Genomic DNA, 15,302 nt, shown 5'->3' on the forward strand with positions numbered 1-15,302 from the left:
GCTAAGTATATTTAAGTTCAGCCTTGGAGCTGAGAGAGAGAAAAGCCACCCACTCTTCTTCCCTCATGGCATCTTCCAGTACAGACTGACGCTGTACGGATTCCCACGTGAGCCATGCTGTTCTCCAGAGCAAGAGGAATGAAAAATGAAAATGGGCCACTCATCACCACCTACCTCCCTTTTAAGAAGTTAGCAAGACACAGTGACTAAAGGTAGAAGCTCCTTTCAAGTAGGATACCAAATCTGTCTTCTTTCAATCAAGAACAAATATAAGCACACAGGATTAGTAAAAAATTCCCTGAAAAAATTAACTCAAAAAGGATCAATGACCTAAATATAAGAGCTGAATGTACAAAACTCTTAGCAGAAAACATTGGGGAAAATCTCCATAACCTTAGATCTGGCAAAGGATTCTCAGCTATGACACCAAAAGCATGAGTGACAAAAGAAAAAATAGATAAATTGGACTTGATCAAAATTAAAAGCTTTTGTGCATCAGAGAACATTATCAAAGAATAAAAAGATAACCTACAACGGGAGAAAATAAATATTTGCAAATCATACATCTGATACAGGTGTAGTATCCAGAGTATGTAACAAACCAATTAAAAATGAGCAAAAGACTGAATAGATATTTCTCCAAAGAAGATACATAAATGGCCAATAAGCACATGAAAAGATGCTCAACATCACTAATCATTAAGGAGCTACAAATCAAATCCACAATGAGGTACCACTTCACACTTACTAGGATGGCTATCATTTAAAAAAAAGAAAAGAAGTGTTGGTGAGGATGCAGAAAAATTGGAATTGCTGGTAGGAATGTAAAATGGTGCAGCCACTGTGGAACGCATTTTAGTGGTTCCTCAAAAAGTTAACATAGAATTATCATATGACCCAACAACTCCACTCCTAGGTATATACCCAAAAGAATTAAAAACAGGTACTCAAACAAAAATCGTACATGAACATTCACAGCAGCATTACTTATGATAACCTAAAGGTGGAACAAACCCAAATGTCCATCAACAGATGAATGGAGAAACAAAATGTGCTATATCCATACAAATGACAATCAGTCCTGAAAAGGAATGAATTACTGATCCATTTTACAATGCGGATGGACCTTGAAAACTTTATGTTAAATAAAAGCCATACACAAAAGATTCCATATTGTATGATTCCATTTACATGAAATGTGCAGAACAGCAAATTCATAGACACAGAAAGCAGACTGATGTTTGCTAGGGGCTGGCGAAGGGGGGAATAGGGAGGAACAGCACGATGGTGATGGAGTTCCTTGGGGGGTGATAAAAAGATTTTGAAACTAGGTAGAGGTGATGATTGCAGGGCACTGTGAATGTACAAAATGTCACTGAATTGTTCACTTTAAAATGGTTACTTTTGTTATGTGAATTTCACCTCAATTTAAAAAAGCAATTAAAGCTGTCCGGTTTTCCTCTAGGGAAAAAGTAGTCTTTCCTTGGTGTTACAATTTTCCTTCAGTAAACAAAATTGAACCAATTTAGTAAAAGACAGAAGGGGCTCCCCTTCTTTGTGGAAAGAAGGAAGAAGGTGAGGGGAGGAGCAGAGGAGACGGGCCTGGGGCAGCAGAGTAGGAAGAAGGCTTGCTCCTCAGAGAGCTGGGAGCTCCCGCTTAGAAAGCACTGGCGCCTCCACCTCCCCTCACGGAGGGGCAGAGGAAGGCCCATGGCCCCACTTTTGCAGACAGAATACGGGGCTGACATGCAGAAGCGGATGGAGAGGGAAGACTCATGTGCTTGACACAAACATTAGCCGACAGCACTGTGGAAAAAGCTGGGACCGCAGGTTTTAGCAGAGTTCCTGACCATCCGCAAGAGAGCATCTATCTCTCAGGGGAGGTCCAAGGTGGAGCAAACACAGAAACCAAGTGATCACACGATCAATTACATCTATGTTTGTGGATAATAAAAGTAAAAGCAAAACTTTCATCCCTTTCCTACATAAAATAAAATACACAATTTATTTTCATTAAGAGAAATAACTCACTTGCTGTAGGTTTAATTTTGCTGACTTCTTCATTCACAGTAGAGACAGAAGCCAATGGTGCCTGCTGTCTATTATCTGCAGATCTTGGTTGCATAGAATCATGGATATCTACAGATTTCTGTGATATCGTATCCTAATAAGATAAGAAATTCATTGTAAGTACAGTGAAGAAAGCTTAAAGCTGTAAATATTTCCTAGTATGCCGTTTTAAAAAAAACTGTATTGTGTCCCTATGAAAATGACATCCTACACATTGCAATGATAGACACAATGAGAAAATTACTTCAAATTCCCTATACATGGATAAGAGCTGAGAGTCTAAGAGAAAAGCTTCATTTCTGACCTTCATTGGGCTCAGGCCTGATACCACTCAAGAGCAATGGATAAAAATGCTAAGCTTCATTGTGTGGAAAAACTAGCCTGCAACATCCAGGAAGTGTCATGAAATCCAAACAGAACACACACGTGGCAGAGATGGGAGATTTCTGCAAGCTTTGCAGGGGCAAGTTGAGGGAAAGACCTTCTGTCACCCAAGGAATCTGGGACCAGAAAGGTCAGTGAGAAGTTGACCAACTAGGAGTGTGGTGTCATGAAGGGAAGTCAAACATCCGAGTCCAGCAGAGCTACAGCAGAATTCAGCTCCAGTATTATTAAGTATAACCTTGAAAAAGCAATGAATCTTCCTGAGCTGAGGTTTTCTGATCTGAAAATGGAGACGACACCTTTCTTGCAGGTTGTTAAAGATTAGACAATACATGCAAAGCACCAGCACGGTGTCAGATAATACATGGTAGCTGACATTACTACTATCCTAGCTTTATGTTCTTATAGCAGTACAGCACACTCAGAGAAGACAGAACTTGGTTTCAGGAGGAACTGAGAATTCCCACATAATAGTCCTAGGCCGGAAGCAACTTCACCTGGGTTTCTGAAAGGAAGACAGGGCCTATGTTCCTAAGAAACAGTGCTGATCAAAATAACAGTAACTTGGGCTTAAAATGTCATAGTTTATTGATCTTTCATTTTGTGTTTTGTATAAAATGGGGATAACATGTATCAAACCTGGTTCAAAAAACTGTTGGAAGAATCAAATGTGAAAATATTTTTTAAACAATGAAGCACTACACAAATCTAAAGCCATATTATTGTTAAGATTATTCTTATTCGTCTTTGTATTTTTCAGTGTTTAACATTTAAGAGGCTTTTTAATAACTATATGAATACAATAGAGTATTTAGGTAATTAATTTGACCATGATGGACTAAAATACATTTGAAAATAAAAACTTAAATATGAGAATGCATGTAGCAACACTTGTAAATTTATAAATCCTTTAAGGGAATGTTTATTGTAAAAATTAACTATAAAATACAATGTGTCTTTTTAACTTGCACATTTTAATAAAGTACAAATTTTAATAAGTATATTTTAAGGGAGAAATTAATCAGTTGATAGAATTAGAAATGTAGAATTAGAAGCTTCTCCCCAGAAAATGAAACATGCTTGGGGGTTTGAAAATTCTCCTCTGTATTACAGAAATTTTTCATGTTTGGTATATTGATTCCTCAATTTTTCTGATTAATGTAAATGAGAATGATTTTTTGGTAATTTCTGCATTTTTTACAACAGCTCTTCACTAGAACTAGCATGCCCAAACCGCCCCCTTAAAAAAGATTCTTTAGTGGAAAAGGAGGAATTCCTACGAAAGAAATCTCTACATACTGATGTGCAGACATCTCTTAGATATTCCAAATACAAAAAGTTAGTTTCCAAATAAGATTTCATTTGTTAAAAAACTACATATAATTAATATTAATGACATATGTAAATACATAGAAAACAGCTGAAAGGATATACACTATAGTAGTAAATATTGCAGTTAGGATTGTAGGGGGTCGTATAAAAAGCTACTTGCATTTTTTACCCTATATTCATCTGTACTGCTCAAAAATTTTTTACAGTGATTGGGCATTTTTCTCTTTCTAGTTTTTCAAAAGTAGTCCTTGAGTGCACAGCAAGAAATGATTTAGCTGAGCATGGCAATGAGGAAAATACCACAGTTCATTGGCAAAATATAAATAGTACACAGAAAAAGAGAAAGAAAAAGAAAGCAGGGTGAAAGAAGAAATGACAGATATCAGGAGCGGCAGCAGCAACAATGGGCAGATATTAAGAAACTAGAAGCAGAACCAGGGCAGCTGCAGTTCTCAGAAGGAGCCAAGGAAGAGACTGGGAGCCAGCCCTGAGCGGCACCACCTGGCTCACCCCACCGAACCCAGCAGCAGGCACACGCTGTTCTAACGACTTTACATGCATTACTTGATCTAATTACTCATCACCAGACTCACCTTAACATGAGGTTAAGTGACTTGCTGAGGCCACAGAGCTTAATCAGTGCAAAGCAAGGATCTGATTTTGGGTCTAGCATCAAAGCCTACAGTGCAAACTACTACACTACACAGCAAGCTAGCAAAAACAAAAGCCCACGAGGCAAGGCAGGGAGTGGGCGAAATTTAAGAAAAACAAAAATGACAGCAAGTTCATCCTGGGCTCATAAGTGGTGGAGTCTGTGATGAATGGACAAATCCTGCAGATCAGGGTCATGGAGCTATGTGGGCCCAATATGCCAGATGTCACATTCCCTCAAGAGAAATTCATAGTACTTTTCTGTGAAATCTAAGTTTTAGCCATTGACAACTAGTTAAGAAATTAAAAGTTGGGGGGTACAAATCAGATCACTGGGCACTAATTTGCTACCTCTGGCCTCCTGGGTTTAGAATTCAAGGATATTAGCGGGAGAACAGTAGAAATTTGAGTAAGGCCAGATTAGATAATAGTATTGTTTCAATGGTAATTTCCTGATTTTGTCAATTGCAGTGTGATTATGTAAGACATCTCTTTTTTTAAAGGGAAAAACACACTAAAAATTTAGGAATAAAAGGGCATCTTATTTTCAAATTAGTTTCAAAGCATTCAGAAAGATGTGTGAAGGTGAGGGAGTGAGAGAAAAAGAGAGAAGAAGGAAGTAATAAAGCAAACGTAGCAAAATGATAACATTTGGGGAAACTTGGTGTGATGGTTTTATGTATCAACTAGCCTAGACTCTAGTATCCAGTTACTCAATTAAACACTAATCCAAATGTTGCTGTGAAGGTATTTTGTAGATGTAGTGAACATTACAGTCAGTCGACTTTAAGTAAAGGAGATTATCCTCCATAACACGGGCAGAGCCTCATCCCACCAGCTGAAAGGCCTTAAGAGCAAAAGCGAAGTTTCCCTGAAGAAGGAGTTCTACCTGTGGACTGCAGCTGTGGCTCCAACCCAAGAGATTCCAGCCTGCCCACCTGCACTACAGGTTTCAAACTTGCCAGCCCCCACTATTGCATAAGCCAATTCCTTGAAATTCAAAATAAATCAAGAAAGATACATATATATATATATATATATATATATATATATACATATAATACGCACACACACACATACCCATATATATGTATAGGCAGATACAGATATAACTATAGATTATCTCCTACTGGTTCCATTTCTCTGGTAGAACACTGACTGATACAGATCTCTGTACCATGAAATGGGGTGCTGCTATAGAACAAATACCTAAAAATGTCAAAGTGGCTTTGGAACTGGGTAATAGTAGAGGCTAGTGGAGTTTTGAGGCATATGATAGAAAAAGCCTAGACCACCTTGAAGAGATGGTTGGTAGAAACATAGACGCTAAACACAATTCTGGTGAAGATTCAGAAGAAAGTGAAATGCATGGTAGAGAAAGCTTTTATAATCCTAAAGAATATAGACATGGTCATGAATAGAATGCTGATAGAAATATGAACATCAAAGGTGCTTCTGGAGAGATCGCAGAAGGACATCAGGAACATATTATTGGATACTAGAAGAAAGGTGATCCTTGTGATAAAGTAGCAAAAAACTTGGCTGAACTGTGTTGTACTATGGGTGGAAGGCAAACTTGTAAGTGATGAACTTAAACATTTAGCTGAGAAGATTTCCAAGCACAGTGTTGAAGGTGCGGCCTTATGTTCTCCTTGGTGCTTATAGAAAAATGTGAGAATAAAGAGGTGCGTTGAGGAAAGGACTGTTAAGCAGAAAGGAACTTGCACTTGATTTGGGAGGCTCTTGGCCTATTCAGCTTGCAAAAGATGCTAAAATTGGGAAATTGATTGTTATGAAAGCATGCTTTGGATGGCTGAATGCTGAAGAGATTAGATGTGTGACTAATGGATCCAGGCAAATTATCTCAGCAGAAGCTAGTAATAGAGATGGAGTTATCCAGGATGGATCTGTTGATTACCCTCTTATTTAACAGTATGAATTCTCCTGACATACACAAGAGAACCACAAGGATTTTGAGAATGATAGACCAGTAGACACACAGCCAGCCTGGAATGAACGGGACATAAATGGGATAAAATGAAGGAAGGCTGTCAGACTTCTGGGATTCTACAGGCAGGAAATGGGCTGACAGTGGTACCTGGCTGCAAAAATGTACTAACCTTTATTCAGAAGGCAGAGCTGCAGGCCCAGAGGGAGGAGCCATTGGCCTAGAGGGCAGGGCATCAAGCCACAGAAAATTAGACTTAGGCCTTGAAATTTAATGGGATTTGACCTGCTGGGTTTCAAACTTGCTTAGGATCAGTGACTCTTTTATTCTTTCCAATTTCTCCATTTTGGAATGAGAATGTCTATCCTATGCTTGTCCCACCATTGTATTTTGCAAGCAGGTAATTTGTTTTCTAGGTTCATAGGTCCACAGATGGAGAGGAATTTTGCCCCAGAATAGACCACATAATAAATGACTAAGATGATACTAAATGATACAGAATAGACACATACTAAATGATCTAAATGACTTGATGAAATTTGGGACGTCTGATATGATATTTAGATGAGATTTTTAGACTTAGTGCTGATGCTGCAATGCATTGAGACTTTTGGGGATGATTGGATGGGGTGAATATCTCTTGCCTGAAAGATGAACGTGAATTTTTGGGTACCAGAAGGTAAACTGTAGTGGGTTGAAAAGTGGCCTCAAAAAGGTATGTCCAGATCTTAACTTCTGGTCTTGTGAAGGTTACTTGGAAATAGGGTCTTTAAAGATGTAATTAAGGATCTTGAGACGAGATCATTCTGGATTTAGAGTAGACTCTAAATCCAATGACTAGTACCCTTCTAAGAGAAAGGAGAGGCAGATTTGACACACACAATATTTGACTTTACACAGCCATGTAAAGATGGAGGCAGAGACGGGAGTGATGTGTGTACAAGCCAAGGAATGCCAAAGGCTGCCAGCAGCCACTAGAAGCTGGACAAGGCAAAGAAGGATTCTCCCTTAAAGCCTTTGGAGGAATGTGGCCCTGCAGATGCCTTGATTTTGGACCTTTCACCTCCAGAAGTGTGAGAGAATACATTTCTGTTGTTTTAAACCACTAAGCTGGTGGTAATTTGTTATGGCAGTCCCAGGAAACAAATATAATGGGTAGAAGGTATATTAGAATTCTTTATACTGTTTTTCTAACTTTTCTCTAAGGTCAAATTATATCAATATGAAAAGTTTGGATAAAATAAAATAACATCCAATAATATCTTCAGCTTGCCATGGAAATCCTTACATTATCTGGTACCTGTCTCTTACAACTTTTGAAATCATTTTACTCTATGTCTCAGACCATCTATAGTATAAAATAATTTAAAATATCTCCTTCATGGCACTTACAGAGACAAATTTTGGGCACCTGGGAAATTTGCCATCATGAAATTTAACCTCAGAATTCTGGATAATACATTCATGCCATCTTTTTAAAAGAGCTGGGCTCATAGAAAAGAATTTGGCCAATGGTAAAATTACTTATAAATAATTAATTAATTTAAAATATGCTTGCTTTATTAAAACTTACCAACTGTTTTTCACTCACGGGAGATGGAGGTGGGGGAGCAGTTTCTCCAGAAGTGGGACGCCAGGTCAAGAGCCTTTAAGACATGAAAATCACATCAATCAGTGAAGTGTGAAACATGCCACATCCAACATGCATTGAAACAGGCACCAAAAGTCATAATAATATACCAAAAACAACACATTCCTTCTTTACCCACTGCTAAGAGCAATCTACTGGAAAAAATATAGTAAAAAGTGTAAAATATGTACTTCCAGAAAACAATTAACTAGCATTTAATATAATTAAAAGGGTACTCTGGTCATTAATTTTATGGTAAAAAAAAACCACTTCTGGAAAGCTCAAAAACTTTAAACTCATTTTTTCAAAGTATTAATGTTATTAAATATTTTCCAAAGTGAGATTGAAAAAAGTTTGAGACTTTTCAAAAAATTCATAGAACTCTTTAGATTCTATTTTTCAAAAAAATGTATAAAAATAAATGAGATAAAATTTGGCCCCCCAAAAAAAAAAATTTGGCCCAAAAGAAGCAGCTAACTTGCTACCCCTAGCGTAGGTGCTTGGGACAGAAAGACGATTAAGACCCAAGTTCTTGCTTCTGAGAAGTAGGAACTCCTGGGGAACAGGGCAGACAAAGGGTAAATACGTCCTTTCAGTTCAATACGGAAAGAACTCTGGTACAGATATTTTCTATTAAGAGATACTTATTAGATGATCTTTAAGATCATATATATTATCTGAGTATGTAATTCAATAAATTAAAACAGAAGCAGTTCTTAAGAAAAAAGAATGTTCAGCTAGACTGGTTTTTGTAAAGACTTTTAGGGACAGCAGCCGGGCAAGCATTCATATTATCTTGGACATGAAGCAACAGATAAACTGACAAAAAGGAATCACTTGTCAGTTACATTGTTCCAACAAAATGTGCACCAAAAAATAAGAAAAATTGTCCAATTATTGTAAATAGGCCAAAGGGATGACCGTGTGTCCTTTTAGTGTAGTTCTACTTAGAGACTGCTTTCCTAGGGGTGTGTTTCTTCTGTTTGAATTCCTATTTCCTACTGATTAAGACATTTACAAAGGGATCATATGGGGGCAAACATATTTAACTCATGTTAAGAAAAAGTTTGATGCTTAAAAATCTGGAATAATTCTTAATTTTCATATAAAGTTTTGTGCCAGTGCATACACATATGTTTATGTAAGATTTAAAACATCTTATTACCGAGATTTAAAAATCACAGCTCTAAGGTAAAACTTTGTGTAGGTCAGAGAGGCCCCAAGGTTGAGCTGGGAAGTAATAATCCAGGTGCTACCAAGCATCGTTTAGTGAGACTGTCTTACTTTCCCCAACGTTAAAAACTCCCCTACAATTCAACTCTAAACTTATTCCTTTTAAAAGATGACAACTGTAAAATATACTATCTGTAAATAAATTTTCCTTAGATTACTAAATCTACAGTAACTGAAATATATGTTGACATTTTTTTTTCAATTCAAAACCGCTGCTTAGTTGAATCTGGATAAATAAAACCTTATAAAATTGTTTCATTATAGTCCAAATTTTGGATCAGACTAAAGGTTTGGTTTATAAGGAATTTAATTCATGTATTTGTTATGGCTTATAGTTTGATTTGTAATAAATATGAATTCATGGAACACTAAGATATTTTTAAAAGGATTTCCACTAGGAGAAATCACTAGTTACTATCAAATCTTTTATGTCCATCATTCAGTATATAAATATAAAGTTGTACAAAATCTTCTTACGCATGTGGGATTGTGGTTTTGAAGATATCCAGTGTGCAGTTACAAGTTTTATCCCAGATTTCTAGGGTAAACTTTTCACCATTCAGAATGACAACATTCTCCAAGCAGTTTGTACCAGATCGTGCTAACTGCTCATTGTCTAGAAAAGAAAAGAATAATTCATTTAGATATTACCAGGGCCATATTTAGCACTTTGTGTCACTTACCCGGTACAGACTTACCTTGCTGCACACACCAGTATAGCTGGGCAAAAATATCATCCAAAAGTACATCACTGAGTACTTCTAAATACTGGGTGAACACATCACAGATTGCATAAAGTGCATGATTACAAGTTGTTGTCATCCATTCAGCTTTCTAGGGTAAAAAAAAGTCATTAAATGAAGGTCAGACCATTTATCAGCTACTAGAATTAAAAAAGAAATATATTTTCATATTTAAAATGTAAGCCTGTCCATGTTCCTTTCAGACCACTAATTCCCTCTAGAATATTACATTCACCTCAACTTAATATCTGATATCTATTTCTCATCATTATCTCATAACCATCTATGTACAAAATAATTTAACTACTTTCTGCATTATTTGTTTTGATTATAAAAACCTATCACTGCATTGTCCTGCTATTAATATTATGACTTTTGAAACAATATGCATGAAGACCAACAGCTGGACTTGCTCCAGAATATCTAAGAACATGAAAGAGAAATAAAGAAGAATGAAATGAGAAGAATTTATCCAAGTGGGGTTAGCATAGGTTTAAAAATAAAACTGACTTATATCAAGGTAGGATTACCTGAACACACCATAAAAGGCAAAAAGAGCCATATAAAATAAGTGTAAGTAATTTCTTTATTTTTCTCAAATCCATAAAGGACTAATCTGGACTGAGAGTATTCCTCTGGAGCTTGGTGCTAGTGCATACACGTATGTCTACTTAAGATGATGTTTTAAGTAAGAGTCTACTTATAGATTTAAAAACTGCAGATCTAAAGTAAAACTTCAGGCAGGTAAGAGAGCTCCCAAAGTTTGCATTTAATACATCTATGTGGGATAAAACAAAAAAACCTGAAGTTCTCTCCATACACTTACTGAAATGTATCCTATAACTCATTTGTAGTAAAAGACATTGAAATAAATAAATAAAATTTTACTATGTATTCTTTATTCAATTCAGAATTAAGAATTCACATATGAATACTAAATAAAATGTATTAGGGAAAACATTAATATTTATATTACTATTAAAATATTAAAATTTTCATTTAACATAGTCAAGTTAAAAGGTTATGTTCTCTTACCTCTGTCTGCTGTTCTGGCAATTTCATGTTGTCAAAGATTCTGAAAACAATTCTAAATAAATCCTGCCACCAATGTTTTTCATAGGTGTGGCCATAAGTTTTCATTATTTCAAACATCACTGTTAAACCTCTAAAATGATAAAACATAATTAGGAAAGCTATAATACAAAAAAAATCCTGCCACGTCAGAATCCCCCTCCTAAAATAATTTTCATAGTTCACAAAGCTACTGAAAACAAAGTTTAAAACTGGTTTTAAATTAACACATGATACAGTTATAAGAAATTTAAGTTGCAAAACAGGTTTCTTTAGCATGCATCATTTAGGAAAAAAACTCTCAAGACCTTGACCTTAAAATTTCTTCTTTATTTTACTTCTCCTCCACTCTCACCCCATCATTTCAACATTTTAAATTTGTAAATGGAATTAGAGATTGAGAAAGATCATAATTTGGGTGATTATTAACTTTGTGGCACTGCGTCCAAGGAAGAAAGCATATCGATAGCAGTCTAAGAACAAATAAAAATTATATTTTGGAAAATCTTTTTCAAAGAGCTATAGGGGTTTTTGGCTAACACTATAATTGTTCATATAATATCCTCAAACAAAAAGATTTATAAAACTAATCCACTAAAACATTCATGTGGGCAGGGGTCTGTGTCTGTCTGTTTCCTGCTGTATCTCAGAGCGCAGCACTTGCCACTTGGGAGGCACACAGTAAGTACTTGTTTAACGAATAAACTGTTTAGTATCACATTGACTATCTTTTGAATAAGTAGTAAAGCTAAAACTCAAAATTGCCTTCTTGATTTCTTATCTTTCTTGAAATAATAATACCTTCATGTAACCAATAAAAAGCTGAATCTTTTCTCTATATGTTACTTTCTTCTAGCAAAATATAGGTGTCCTTCAATTCAGAAAAAGTTTTTATTTCCAAAAGTCTGACGGTAAGCCAGAATAAAATTTTCCTTGAAAGGCTCCACAGGGACTGCTACACAGTCTAGCTCATCTGCTGCTAGTACACTGCATGCCTCGTGCAGGCCTGGTACACAGTAGGTTTGAAACAAATATTTGTTAAACGAACGTGCAAAATAACATTACAGTAGTTCAATAGACAAAGTTCACTCATTTTTCCCTCTCCTCTACTAACTAGAACATGTATTTTCTCTTCTCTTTAACAAGTAGAACTCATTCATAACCTGAACATGGGATACGGTAAGAAGCAAGGTAGCATCGTCCCAGACAAGGATAGCCTAAGTAAGAGGCTAGGAAAGCAGATAGGTCCTTTGTCAAATAGATTTCTACAAATAAATAAGAGCAGGGAGGGAGTGCTGAGTTTACATGACTTGTTGGTCATGACATGTCACCTGCTCCACTGAGGTTGCTGGACATGTGCAAGTTGTACATCTAAATAATATAGATTTACATGAATTGGGGGCTATTTTGAATTTTATCAAGTTCTAACACATCCACTGAAAAAAAAGATCCTCAATGCCTAAATGCAAAATAAAATATACATAATGTTCTCGTAATTACTAAATTCTATGACAAATTCCCAAGGTTTGAGTCCTATTTTGTATTATTTATCTATTTCACAAAAATTTCTGTTATAACAAATAACACAATAAAAATGAAAAGTTTCTGAAGACATAAATCAAACTCAACCTTGGCTGGGGGTGGGTGAGATTCTGGCACAGGTGAGGAAGGAGAGATTTATTCTTTCATTACATTTCTATCAGTTTGTTACAAATCTGTACTACTTTTTCTGATTTAAAAAAATCCAATAAAGCTAACTCTTTACAAAATTGACTATATATGTTAAAAATCTGTCTAATAATTGTTAATTTGATAAAACACGATTTATGGCCTTTATCAAACTTGTGTTCACATAAGAAAAGTTAATTTGATTAAAGTCAAAATAAACCTTTCAAATTTTAATTCCAAATACTGATTGTTACCTGGTTCTTACATCTAATTTGCATCTATTGATGATACAGGATAACTCAAAGAGAATTGGGAACCATCCTCTCACCCACACCCTGTCTTCAGGTGCCACATTCATATCATCACTTGTGTATTCCTTGAAAGCCTTCAAGAGGAAAGGTAGGTTTATTAAATGCAAAACATAGTACTTGTACATTAAGCATATTATTTCTCCAAAAATCTTTTAAATGCTTTACAAATCAAAAGTGATAAACAATTTATAAAAAAAAAAATAGAGATTATAATTGCCTATAAAGAGCACTGGACTAGAACCCAAAGTTGGTTTCAGCTTCAACTGTCACCAGCTTTCTGCAATATTAGTTAGGTTAAATCAGGTTTCCGTTTACATCATTTAAATGGTTATGACACCATGCAGCCACATTAACCACACTGGGGAGGTGTGAAGGTCAAATGAATTGATGTATATAAAAGTACTAAGCACTCACTCCATAGGTCCATGCCAGCATGTAGTAAAAATCTTATTACCAAATCTGTGATGCATCACTTCTCCTTATGATGGTTACAAAGACAGATTCAGATACGCAAGCTGAAGTTGACAGCCAGGTTGCCAATTCAATCTTTTACTTCAGTACCTAAGCCTACACTCATCCAAAGACAGTCAACTTCAGTGCTGCAGAGCACCACAGACAAGAAACAGTGTAGGGTAATGGCTACAAGCAAAGGCTTGTGTTCAAACCCTAGGTGTCCTTTACTAGCCTGTAACCATGGGCACATTGTTTTAACTTCTTTGTGCCTCAGATTCCTTATCTGTTTGGGGATATAAATTTCCTATCCTATAAAGTTGGTATGAAGATTAAACAACTTAATACGTGTGAAACGATCAGAAAAATAGCCAACACTGTCAATAAATGCTAGGTATCATTACTAAGCATTTTAACTCAGAATCAAGCTCAGATAATTTTTGGGTTTACTGAAAAATAAATGCTTCATATATCCCCTCAATTCCCAAATAAACTTAGATCTCAGACTAGAAATAAATACTTAGTAAGATCTTGTTTATTAAATGATGCTATACCTGCGGTCTATCAGACACATATTTTGCACAATGGCGAATAAGTCGAATGGCTTCCATACTTGTGTCTGGGAAAGCTGCATTGCACGCAAATTCAGACAAACACTTCACTGCATCCTGGAAAGAATCAATGGTCGCTGGAAAGTGTTTTTCAAACACAAGGGCTAAAAGGGAGGAAAATATATCAAAATAATTATAATTTTTCAATTATTCTTAATTATATCAAAAATACACAACCTCTAGATGTAATGCATACTTCTTAAAGGTTAAGAGTTTTGAGGTCCAACAGACATGAGTTCTAGTCTGTCTCTACCACTTACTTGACACTTCCTGAGTAGTGGGGAGAGGGGAACAGGTCTTTGTCTTGTTTGTACTATAAACCCAGCATGAATACAGTGAACTGGTATACAGTAGGTACTGAAACAACAGTTTCTGAGTGAATATACAAAATTACATTTAATCCCCTTGTATCTCAGCATCTTAATCCATAATGGGGATAATAATACCCACAGGATTGTTAATAAGCACTAAATAAAATGTAAGGGAAGTACTTAGAACAATATTTAATTCAAGCAAGCAATCAATAAATGATAGCTATGATGATGTCATTATTCTTGATGTTAATGATGGTCATCATCTTTAACCTTAACTTACATTTTTAGTATTCCATTTTCCCTTACAGTCAAAGGAGGCTGTGTAGTGTGGTGGTCAAAAACAAAGGGTTTGCCTTAAGACTCCCTGGCGTTTAATCTCAACTCTATCACTCACTAGTTCTGTGCCTTTAGGCAAATTAGTTAACCTCACTGAGGCTGAGTTTCCTAATCTATTTAAGAAAAAGGAATAATAAAGATACTTATCTCATAGAGTCTGTTGTGAACATTAAAGAAAACAGATACATTCCATAAATGTTAACTATAATACACTAATACCATTATTTACTCTGCTTCTGTAGGCAAAACTTGGTAAACATAAAGACAATAGGCCCATAATCTTATGCCTAAATTATCTTCTAAACACATTACAGTTTTTTTGTTTTTTGTTTTTAACACGAACATAGCTAAAAGAATACTCACTGACAATGTGCCCTGTTGTTTGAAACGCAAGTTCCACTATGCTTTCATCTTGATCAGATGCAGCTAGATGAAACACAGAGAAAATGTTCTTCCATCCAGACCGAATGTTAGCAGCTTGAGAATTAACCATCTGTGCTATACACCGTACAACCATATCTCGAATTGTTGGAGACCTAAAATATTAATA

The 15,302-nt window shown here is 35.8% G+C and overlaps 1 protein-coding gene across 2 annotated transcripts in view; it reads right to left on the minus strand.

The window, feature by feature from the left end:
- The window catches only part of ARFGEF1 (ADP ribosylation factor guanine nucleotide exchange factor 1), a 150,428-nt gene that overhangs the window by 9,420 nt on the left and 125,706 nt on the right, over positions 1–15,302 (minus strand). For both annotated transcript variants that reach the window (XM_046641682.1, XM_046641683.1), the window contains exons 27-34: positions 15,116–15,288; positions 14,046–14,206; positions 12,985–13,115; positions 11,027–11,156; positions 9,947–10,082; positions 9,726–9,864; positions 7,959–8,031; positions 2,032–2,164 (exon numbers count right to left, since the gene is read on the minus strand). In XM_046641682.1, coding sequence (XP_046497638.1) covers positions 2,032–2,164; positions 7,959–8,031; positions 9,726–9,864; positions 9,947–10,082; positions 11,027–11,156; positions 12,985–13,115; positions 14,046–14,206; positions 15,116–15,288 — 1,076 coding nt within the window. The remainder of the gene's footprint in view (positions 1–2,031; positions 2,165–7,958; positions 8,032–9,725; positions 9,865–9,946; positions 10,083–11,026; positions 11,157–12,984; positions 13,116–14,045; positions 14,207–15,115; positions 15,289–15,302) is intronic.

The sequence above is a fragment of the Equus quagga genome, chromosome 16 (genome assembly GCF_021613505.1).
Source record: "Equus quagga isolate Etosha38 chromosome 16, UCLA_HA_Equagga_1.0, whole genome shotgun sequence".
Classification (NCBI taxonomy): domain Eukaryota; kingdom Metazoa; phylum Chordata; class Mammalia; order Perissodactyla; family Equidae; genus Equus; species Equus quagga.